This window comes from Herpailurus yagouaroundi, unplaced genomic scaffold (genome assembly GCF_014898765.1).
Source record: "Herpailurus yagouaroundi ecotype Mexico unplaced genomic scaffold, PumYag 188, whole genome shotgun sequence".
In the NCBI taxonomy this organism is placed as follows: domain Eukaryota; kingdom Metazoa; phylum Chordata; class Mammalia; order Carnivora; family Felidae; genus Herpailurus; species Herpailurus yagouaroundi.
The window spans coordinates 11,729,272-11,741,022 of NW_024412419.1; the positions used below are offsets into that span (position 1 = coordinate 11,729,272).

Sequence of the window (11,751 nt, forward strand, 5' to 3'; positions counted from 1 at the left end):
TTAGGTGTTTTGTCACTCACAAGTAATGATGCCAGGCGGTAATGATTTCCTGCTTTTGTAATTGCTGTGCGTCTCCATAATCACACTGCTATCAGGTATAATGATATGCTGTGAACAGTCTTGCACATTACTAGATTGCCTGATAATTTATAATAAATTCAGACCAATGGACCAATCCTGCTTATATAGATATGATACCCTTTTATGTAACATTCAATGAAAGGAAAAAGATATTTAATAAAATGCCAAGATATTTTTTAAATGCCAATGTGCACAACAAACATTTATTTGAACCTATTACTGGACTTTAAAAACGGTGCAGTGCAATATTTATCACAGACAAGACTATCACCCGTGTGGTCATTTGTTTAGCATCATCCAATTATAATCTGTCGCCCACACTAGACTACAGGTTCCAAGACAGCTGGGATGCCAGTGTTTGCTGACCACTGTAACCTGAGTATCAACACTGTTCCTGGTACACGGTAGATTCTCAATAAAAGCAAACAAACAAACAAAAGAAACCTCTGAATAAACACACCAACATTACAGTGACTCAGGACTATTATTACTGAAAAACAAAAACTAATAAACTGTTGTTGGAATATGGACGTATCAGGAGACATATAAAGGGAGAAGGTACAGATGTTGGTCTATTACAGGTCAAAAGGAAAGGTGAAATTGCACTTCACAAGGTCAAGATCCTTCTACAATAGAACTGAGAAAAGACAGACACGGAACTAAACGTACATCTGAACCGTGCGCTTACCCGCTGTCCGTGAACAGGAACTCCAAATGCGTCATGAGAACTTCCCAGCGGGAGACACTGTAACGCTGTGCCAGAGAAAGGGCAATGCCGTAGACGTTCTCCTCAAGTGTTCTTCAAGAACGTCCATCAGCCACAGGGAAGGGAAAGAAGAGAAACACATTACCCTTAATCAGCAACGAAACTGTTCATTAGGACTCTCTCCAGCTGCAAGGGGTGCAGCCGGCACGGGCCTTAAAAAGACATTTCACAGCAATTCAGGAAACGTACTTCCCAGGCATGTTAATGCTCCTTTCTCACCGCGGTGCACTGCAACTGACCAAGGAACTGTCCAGAACGGTGGTTCTCCACCGAGGGGGATTCTGTCCCCCAGGGGACATCTGACAGTGTCTGATTATCATGGCAGGAGAGGAGGAGGACAACGCTACTGGCATCTGAGCGGGGAAAGGACAGGGATGCTGTCGAACTTCCCGCAAGGCACAGACGGCTCTCCAAGGCATTATCCAGTCCAAAATGTACGGAGGTCAAAAAATTCTGGTACAGACACCAGAGCCTACAGGCCAACAACAGTGCAAAGGAAATGTATCCCTGCCCTACAGGCATGTATCTGAGAAAGCACAGTCACTCAACAAATGTTTGTTTTCCAGACTGTATCAGGTATTGTGCTAGCTACATGGGACACAAAGACAAACAAGACATTTCTTGAGGAACTCACAGCCTAGTGGAGGATGTGAGATGTCAACCAGGAACCAAATACAACGGGTGGGGGGGGGGGGCGCCGGGGGGCGGCGGGGATCCCAGAGGACTTTAAATACTGACAGCAGAGATGAGGGAGTGACCGATTTGAGCTGAAGCCTGGAGGATAAAAAAGCAGAACTGAGGGAAGGTAGTTACGAGAGAGAAGAGCCAGAGGGCTTCTGAGAGAGAAGGCATGGGGGGTGGGGCAGGAGGGGTTCCTGCCAAGGGACCTGCACCTTATCCTACCGCCAGTGGAGAGCCAGAGGAAGGTTTAAACCAGGGCATGGGGTCACCAGACTTGAGACCTTGTAGGTTTATGAAGAATTCTGGGCCCCAGCACCCACCATGAAGGCCATTCTGCAAAGACTATGGCAGCACCTCTATTTCCTAGAAACAGAGAAATTCTAAGGATGAAATTCTCGTTTGGAAGATTGGTGGACAGAACCACAGGAATAGAAATGAAATATCTGTTCTTATTAAGGGATATTGCTAAGACTATATACATGCTAACTGAGAAAAACAGGACGTTTACTTCTATGTTTGATTAGCCCACAGTTGGTAAACATCTGTGAACAGCAAGACGGTAAATCTTTTAGGCTTCGCGGCCATACGGTCTCTGTAGAAAATTCTTCTTTTTATTATTTTTTTAAATTCTTGTTTTTCCACAAACCTTTAAAAATGTAAAAACCACTCTGTGTATGTGGACTGTAAAACACAGGCCCAGGGCTGGAATAAGTCTGTCACTGCGTGAAGTACTAGGTCATTGACGATCAAAAATTTCTTCAAGTATTTACTGAGTATACTCTATGGAATGAGAAACCCTTGAGAATAGCGACCATTAGCAATTCATCCTTTCTCTGAGGGGAGTCTGACACAGTGCCTGACCCCAGGAACGTGCTCACTGAGTACTGGTACCTTCATCACCTGAGAAAGGTGGGAAGAAGCCAAGCTCTGTGTGCCCTCCTCCAGGTTAGCCCAACGAAGCACCGAAACCTATTATCTAAGATACACGGGCAATAAAGGACGGATAAAAGGCACTTATAGAAGGCCAATGCCATCAAAATGGATGCACGATTCGCAAGAAAACGAAGACTGGTCACGCTGTGTACAGTGAGGGGGCGGGGGGGGGGGGGGCTGCAGAACAGCAGGAAGCAGACGTGTCAAGGATTTTTGTAACACACTGAATGCCCGCCCCCAAATCGGAACTGCGAACTCAAAAACGCCACACCCACTCTGACATTTTAAACAAGCCGTTCAGAGAATGTTGGATATTTTTCTAGGTAACAAATTGTGGAGAAGATTCTATGGTATGTTTGTCAAAAGCATGTATTTGTCCTCTAGGACACACTTCAAATAGCATCCCGGATACTTACAAAAGAAAGTAAAGGACAAAAACCCTGGCAAAATGTAGCAGATAATGTTAAGACATACCTTACCTCGTAACCTGCATTCTGCATAATAACCTTCTTCTAAGAAACCATGAGCATGGGTGGCACCCAGGATTACCAAATGCCCAGAGGAGAAGCCCACTGGACTTGGCAACGGGAAGCTGAGTCTCACCCCTGGGCTGTGTGACCTCGAACAACTCTTTAAAGTTCTCTGGTTCTCAGATCCCTCTTCCGAAAGTGAGGAGGCTGGATTAAGTGACCCCTTCATTCACTTTCAAATTAGACATTAAACGGCTCCATGACATTGTGAACCTCCAGGAGAACAGAGGAGGAGAGAAAAAACTATTCCACATTTCTCTTAACTAAATCCCACTACAGGCTGTTCTTACTATCTTTTCTTTGATCTGTCTATTCCCCGCCTTACTCTAAAGAGAATTTGGGGCGGGGGGTGCCTGGGTGGCTCAGTCGGTTAAGTGTCCGACTCTTGATTTTGGCTCAGGTCATGATCTCACAGCCCGTGAGTCTGAGTTCTGCATTGGGCTCTGTGCTCATGATGCAGAGGCTTCGTGGTATTCTGTCTCCCTCTCTCTTTGCCCCTCCCCCCGCTTGCTCTATCTCTATCAAGATAAATACAAATAAACTTTAAAGAGAATTTGGGGTGCTTATGGCAGGAAAGAAGCTTGGGCTCATATAAAGTTATTACAGAGTGCCAAGGGTACTTTGCCACTTTCTTAGAGATTTAAATAATAATAACGAAAAATAGCATATACTACAACCATAACCAGGGCTACATTTGTTATTTTAAAGTAATGTAGCAGGAAGGAAGAATAATCACTAAATATAGGCACAATTTAACCTTAGCTTCAAAGGCTGGAAGCCTAGACTGCATTGCAGGCCTCGCTTGCCTGGGAATACAACCGTGCATCGGGGGTAGGGAGTGGGCGGGGGGGGGGGGGGCACAGGGCGTTGTGAAGATGCGATGGCTTTGATAATTGAGAGATCAAGGCCAAGATTAATATCACAGTGATGATCCTTACCACCCATGTAAACTTGGGCCAGTTACCTCACACTCCCGAGTCTCATGTTCTTCAGCTATAAAATGGAAATACCATTTTACGCCACAGGGTTATTATGTTCGAGGAGTAAAAGAGATTTACAAAATAAGCTTTATAGAGCACCTAACACAGCTCCTTGCCCATGGGAAGTGCTCCACAAATTGTGATGTTAAGAACAAAACAACTCTACTTAATAACCATTATGGGTGAACACGCTTTCCCGCTTTTTTTTTATTTGTATTTTTTTCTTTTTTTGTTTTTTTTCCACTTTCCCACCTTCTGACATGTAACTAATTCTCATTCGATCTCAACTAAAAAAATGGAGACCAGTATTAAAACCAAGGGGCATCCCACGCCTCCGAAGAAATGCTTCTCACTGGGCCTTAACCTGTACTGCCATCTCACATGGGGCTTGCTGCTGAAAGGGGTAAGCGACAAAGGGAAAAGTGGCAGGTGCTATTGGCTTCCACCAAGAGAGACTGCTGGGCCTAGCTGGTCAGCTGTCCTTCCTCTGGAAACCCATGACAGATACAGGTGCCCTGAATCTAGACTCTGGGTCCTTCCCCCGGTACTCAGTCAAACAACATCTCATTCTCAACACACGGGGGAAATTAAACTGCCCCCTAGTTTGCAGTGAGACTTCCAGGAGTAACAGGCAATCTTTTTAAACGTCTATAATAAGCTTCACATTTTTTATGCCGGTCATACCCTCACCCCGCTAACATGGTAAGAATGTTGGTATTGGGCTAGCCAAATCATGGGAAACTTTTAAATAATTCCCACGCTTATTATTTAAATCTGCAGGTTTACAACTTTGTCTGCCATCAGCTGATCCAACTGGGAACAGCCACGTGTCCATCACACCCCAGGAAGAAGGAAAGTCCTATTTATAACAACCACAGATGTAAACCTTCAAAGGACAGTGTCCTGACCATTCAACCTGTTCTTTTAGGCTTTAAATCCACCCCTTTAGGAGACAAAGGTATCCCTTACTCTGCCAAACCAAGGATAGTTTCCCTTTTATACTGGTCATCTGCCGTAAACCGCTGTACATCCACACCCTTCCGGAGGCCCTGAAGGATCTGGGCCTGCGTGAAATCCAGGAGACGTTCGTTGTAGTAGTGTAACTGCTTGGTCAGTGAAACCAGGTCCTCTGGCCAGGCGTCGTGTCCGTATCGAGTCACATGCCTGGTGACCATCTTGATGAGCTCCTTGGGATCAGCCTGTAACAAAAACAGCAACAACAAAAACAAAATAAAGTAACAACAAGACGACCACGTCTCCTGGGCAACCTGTTTGCCTCTTCCCCTGCTGCCATTTTATCAAGGCTCACAGCCACCCTGAGAAATCAGTGGGGGAGCCAGTGAACTTTGCAGACCAGAGAGACAAGACACAGAAAGGAGTCTAGAAGGAGTTTTCTGGACGCCTGCTCTGTTCTTCCACCTTAAAAATCTCCACCCGTTGGAAAAATAACATACATTTGCTTTTTCAACTCTCATCACCCTACGTTAGATTGGGGGCCCAATTACCTGATCATTTATAATAATTCACCCTGAAGTAATTGTCATCTTCATTGCCCCTGGATAAATTTTCTTTGGACCATGTAAGTGTTCTCAATAACTAAGATGCAGCTCAGTAATGCCACTCTAAATGCCAAGACAGCTAAGCAGAAGAGTGTTTTCTCCAGGGATAAGTTGGGGGGGGGGGGGGCGGAAAAACCCATCCCTGTTCCTAAAATCACAAAACACTTCTAGTTGCATAAGAGAGCATCCAACCAATTTTTCCTCTGCTCAATTTGGAGCTCAGTGGGATATTGCTCTATAATTCTTAACAGCTTCTCTAACAACAAAAAAATGACTCAAAGAGAACAAAACCTGGAATCTGACAGCCGACAGGAAAGAAAAGTAAGTGATGAACTGGCCACATTTATTTACAGTAAAGTTGGTCAGGGTGTGTCAACGAAGCAAAAGCAGCTCAGCTACGATTTTGGAATTGTTTAATAGGGAGCCTAATACTTGAACAACAGTAATTCAATCCCTCAATTCCTAGGAAGACATGGTATATATTTTAATATAAGCAAATTAGGGGGAAAACTTCAGAATCTATTTTTGGTTCTTAGAAACACACCTAATTATAGTAAGCTGTCAGCATTTCTAACGTGTACGCCATTATTCTGAGGTACACAGGAGATTTGTCAATGTCGAGTCTGTATTACCAAACCTAGCCTGACATTTCTCTCTTGATCCTATTAGGAAACATTCTGAGAGAACCGATAAAAACCAATTAGAGAAATCTTCTCGGGTTCCGGTAGGTGGATTTGAGAAAAAGTCAATGTTTTTTTCCCTACCTCTATGCACACACTCGGTCCTGTCGCATAAACCACAGATTAAGTCTCAAGTCAAAAGTCCTGGGTTTGAAAACTCACTCTTCAAAGTAAGCTATGAGACCATCTTTCATTCATTCAACAAATATTTCTTGTGCACCTATTATGTGCCAGTGAAAAGATACGACCCTCTCCTCTAGGGATGCAGTCTCTGGAGAGAGACAATCAAGCAAATAATTGTAAAATGGTACGATACAGGTAAGCACAGGGTTCTGTGGGAATTCAGAGGAAGTCTTCTTGGAAGATTTAATGCCTAGACTAACCACTCCGGTATCAGCAGTAAAAACGCCAGGAAAATCTAGGGAGACCAAGTGCAGTGAGGGTTCAATATGCGCTAAGGCCTGGGGAGCTAAGACCTGACGGAAAGATGGCACGAATAAAGCAAATCTAACTGCAATTAGAAGAGATTTGGGAATCGGCTGCATATGGATGGTGTTTCTGGCCGTGGATTTAGACAAAGGGGATCCCACGCCTCAGCACTTAGTGCGGCCTCCACAGCTGCCATCGAGCCCCACCCCCTTTCCGCTCAAGGGCTGAAGCCTCGGGGCAGCACCCTGAATCACGCAGCAAGGGCTCAGCCGGCCCTGAAGTCACGCGGTACAGGGCCACTGCTCCAGGGCCAGCGAGCCCATCCACACCTGCTCTGTCCCCGCCCCCAGGTGGGCACCGTCCTTGCCTGTTTTCCCAGCCTCACCCTGTCCGCACTTTCTGGCCTCGCAGCAGAAGAGAGCAAGAGCGCATCTCCAATGATGGGGTTTCAGGGCGGCACAACTCTCCTGTCGTGGCCTGTCACCTTGTGCCCCGATCCTACACCCTGCCAGCAAACCCATGCTCACCACCAAAGGACAGCTTTTCCCCCACAGACGCTCTGACCCGGCGGTTTCGGACCAAAGCCCTGGGTCTGCACTTGCCCACTGCATTTGGAGGAGAGGCTACGAGCATCCCGCCATAGGGCTCTCCGAGCCCCTCTCTACCAGGCTGTGGCTCCCACACCTGCTCGTGGAGTCAACCGGTTCCATTCTCTCAAGGCTTCTCCCACAGGTCTTGTCTCCACATTCATTTTTCACTTTGTTTCCTGGCATCTCAAGGATTTGGCACCTGTATGGGGGGAGCGGCCTGCATACTTTTCACTTGACCTCAATAGCATAACGCCTCCTCCTTTCTATTCTCTTACACTTTAACGCTAATTCAAATTTACAATTGACACTGCTTTTTCTTATAAATATTACATTATAGCATATTAAATTATGGCAGAGACCACGAGTATTTCGTGAATTTGTCTTTTCCAGAGCGCAGTAGCCTCTCTTGCACAAATCAGGTACGGGGTAAAAGGGAAAGACGATTAACGGCAGTAGTGGCTTTTGTTTATTTATTTAGAGAGAGAGAGACAGAGATTGTGGGCATGTGCAAGAGAGGGAGCGGCAGAGAGGGAGGGAGAGGGAGAGGGAGAGAGAGAGAGAGAGAGAGAGAGAGGATCTCAAACAGGCTCCTCGCTGTCAGCATGGAGCCCGACGTGGGGCTCGAACCCACAAACCACGAGATCGTGACCTGAACTGAAATCAGGAGTTGGATGATTAACCGACTGAGCCACCCGGGTGCCCAGGTAGCAGTGGTTTTAAAGTCAATAGTCCTTCTATTCCAGGTCCCTCAGTTGTAGGGATGCAATTTGGGGCAAGTTATTTCAGATCCCCACTTCCTCACCATAGGACTCGATGCGCACACCGTCCTGATGGTTTGCTAAGAGGCACAGATAAATAAGGTATGTTAAAGTGCTCTTTCTCTATCATTATAAGAAAGCAAACTGGGCCCAGGGCTTACTCGCAAGCAATTAAGAAGCAGTGGCTGGCAAAGATGGGCACATAAGCAATTCACAGGAGGCATCTGCACATACCCACCATTGCCGAGTCACAAACCCAGAGTGCCAGGAACTCCGGGCAGGGAGCAATTACTCCTCTCTGGACTCTTCTGAGGCTCAGCTTCTTCAGATGTAAAACAAAGGAACATCACCAGAGGATCGCCTTTCTCAGGCTAAAATCCCATGAATGTAGAGGAGTTCAATCATAAAAATAAAACAAATCCTTGTACATCCCTCCAGGTGTGGAATTGGGGAAGTTCCACACCTTTCCTCATGTATGCCTCCACTAAATATTCAGAGCAGATTTCTTGGTTAAAAGTACAATTTTAGACCAATGAAGCGCAGTCAGTACATTCCTTCATAGTTTAAACAACTGTAATCTCTTTTCTTTTACTAAGTAGAAATTATCTAGCCACTCTGGAATTTTTATTTCATGTTCTTTATACATCAAATGTGTTCGCTTTTCTAAGAATTATTTAAGAACAAACACCTAATATTTTTCGGTTTTGGAGACCTAATAGTCTTCGGTACGGAGACAGGCATAGAGCTAAACATACGTGAAGTGAATCTCACTTAAAACTAACCATTCGGTGGGACCAGTCTGCTAGTACCATCTGTTTTTACAGAGGATTGGGAGGTGAGAAACTTGACCAAGGCCACTGGGTTGAGTGGTGGTGTGGCATGTGACTCCCGAGCATGATGCCTCCCCAAAACCATCCTTGTACATTTGGCATGCAGGGGAGGGGATCTCTTGAAACTGTAAGGATCCTGACGAGACCAGTGTATACACGGCTCCCCCCGAATGTACCAAAGTCATGGCACCAGAGTCCTTTTACAAACGATCAACTGTCACTGATGGACTTAATGCTGTCATTTGTTATTACATCCAGATTGGCTTTTTTTTTTTTTTTTTACACATAGGTACATTCTCCCTCACAACCCTTTTATACATGTATACACATATGTAAATACAAGAGACCATAGAGGACACACAATGGTAGGTGTTCAACTAAATACCTGATTCGAGCTGTATCTTCAAGTCTTTTGGTTTTGAATTCTCTAATGACAACAGAGAGAGTTTAGAATACCATTTTCTGTTCAACCCCTTGACATAAATATACCTTGTTTAAAATTCTGTCTTAATAAGGTGGTGAGACTAGGGGCATGCTATTAACCCTCTGATGATGACTTCCAAGTGTCTTCAAGCTTATGGATCATCAAATCTCTGTTAAATGTCCAGAAAGGTTTTCAGTACTTCAACTGATTGTGTAAAACGTAATACTAATGAGAAGGGACAACTCACAAAGGCTTCTAAGAAAAAGGAAACCAGATATGGGTAAAAAACCACAGGAATAGGCATCAAATAACCTGGATTACTGGTTCTTCTCCCCTGAGCCTCGGCTTTTCCATTATTAAAATGGAAGCAATTTCTGGGGCGCCTGGGTGGCACAGTCGGTTAAGCGTCCGGCTTCAGCCAGGTCACGATCTCGCGGTCCCGGAGTTCGAGCCCCGCGTCGGGCTCTGGGCTGATGGCTCGGAGCCTGGAGCCTGTTTCCGATTCTGTGTCTCCCTCTCTCTCTGCCCCTCCCCCGTTCATGCTCTGTCTCTCTCTGTCCCAAAAATAAATAAAAACGTTGAAAAAAAAATTTAAAAAAAAAAATAAAAAAAAAATAAATAAAATGGAAGCAATTTCTTCTTTATGGAGCCCCAAAAAAGATTAAACGAGGCTAGATGGATTAGCATGTTGTAAATTCTAGCCCTCTATGTAAATTATCTTCTTACCACTAGCATTACTACCTCTCTCTCTTCCTCAAGGAACTTCACTGGTCGTGATTACTTCCAAAATTTGATTTAAATTTTAATCACCATTCTTCCCCTGAGCTTACCACAATTTCTCTCAAAATATTCCAAAGCATCCCCCACTCACCCCGACACGTTATTTCATGCATTCAAGCGTCTAAGCACTCTGGCACGAATGTCATTTGACCCTCACACCGGCCCAGCAATGTGCACAGGAGACCATGGTTCCCATCGCAGATATGCCAATCTGCACCGCAGACATCCTCGGCTGGGGGCTGACAGCAAGGAAGTGAGTCAAGCCTCTTGATTCTCACCTACCGCGCTCCTTATGCTGCTGACAGGTCCCCACAAATGTTCTACACCCGAACTCACATCGCAAATCGCTGTTTGTGTGTGTGTAGACAGAGCCCTCCCTCTTCTCCCAACTAAGTCCAATGATGTGACAAGCATATGAAAGCTTTTAGTTTCTAAGAAGCTTTTGAAGGACTTTACAGGTAGCCTCAGAATCTCTCGTATTTGGCATTCAATGTGATATTGCAAAACATCACAGGCTGCAAAAATAACCACATAAAAAGGCATCAAAAATTTTAAACGGAAAAGTGTGGAGAATTAAATTATTCTAAATTTTTCCCCGAATTTGGCAACACAGTTCTTCAGGGGGTGAATAAAATATGATTTCTTTAAATATGGTCAAATCCCTGTAAAAGCAAAATATGCGTAAATATTCATGGCTACAGAATGCTCCATGACTTAATTTATTGCTTACTAGTAGAGGTAATAAATCCATTCCAGTTTAATAGTCTCCATTTCTTGGTAATATTGGTTGGAAAGTTTCAAACAGGTGGTGCGTTTCCCCTCTAGGGTTGTTATTTGCCTGAGATAATTTTCTACTTAGTATTTTCAATTAGTAGCTTAAAAAAACCACATTTAGAAATGGTCTACCATAAAGTTTTGAATTTCATCCCCTGCTGGGTTTGCTTCTCTAGCATATAAAACTGAAGGGCATGTTTCCATTTTTAACTGATGTTATCTTCTGAAACTTTAAAAAAAATGCTAGCAAGATCACACTTACACAGATGCATTTACAATAACTATAAAGGTAAGGTATAAATGCAAACAAAATCAAGGTACCTAACAGTGGGTATATTCACATTTTTTTTTTAACATTTATTTATTTTTTTTGGGACAGAGAGAGACAGAGCATGAACGGGGGAGGGGCAGAGAGAGAGGGAGACACAGAATCAGAAACAGGCTCCAGGCTCTGAGCCATCAGCCCAGAGCGTGACGCGGGGCTCGAACTCATGGACCGCGAGATCGTGACCTGGCTGAAGTCGGACGCTTAACCGACTGCGCCACCCAGGCGCCCCTATTCACATTTGTATAAAAAACGTTTCCATAAGTACGTATATCCATACACCATGTCTGGAAGGAAACAAAAGGGAACCACTGACTTTCTGCTGTATACCATTTTCATCGTTTGAGTTTTGTGGCCACATACGTATTATTTCTTAAACATAAAAGCAAGTCAATCAGGACAAACACAAGGAGAGAAAACTCTCTCCAGCTGACCATTTGTCAATTGTTACTATAGGTCCCTAAAAAGAAGAGTTGAAGTAAGGTGGGCTGCTCCAAAAACGATCTAGAAAAGCCCCAGGAGCCTGTGCTGGCAGGCTTAGGATAGTGTTTCCATTAGGGTGCACAGGTTTGTCAGAAATAACCCCACAAATTCTCTCAGTACCTGTATTCAAACCTAGTAATCATCCCGC

General features: G+C 44.4%; 1 protein-coding gene across 4 annotated transcripts in view; it reads right to left on the minus strand.

The window, feature by feature from the left end:
• Positions 1 to 11,751, minus strand: part of NBAS (NBAS subunit of NRZ tethering complex) — a 366,039-nt gene that overhangs the window by 104,696 nt on the left and 249,592 nt on the right. For all 4 annotated transcript variants that reach the window (XM_040496113.1, XM_040496112.1, XM_040496111.1 and 1 more), the window contains 2 exons: positions 4,941 to 5,170; positions 770 to 880 (listed from right to left, as the gene is read on the minus strand). In XM_040496113.1, coding sequence (XP_040352047.1) covers positions 770 to 880; positions 4,941 to 5,170 — 341 coding nt within the window. The remainder of the gene's footprint in view (positions 1 to 769; positions 881 to 4,940; positions 5,171 to 11,751) is intronic.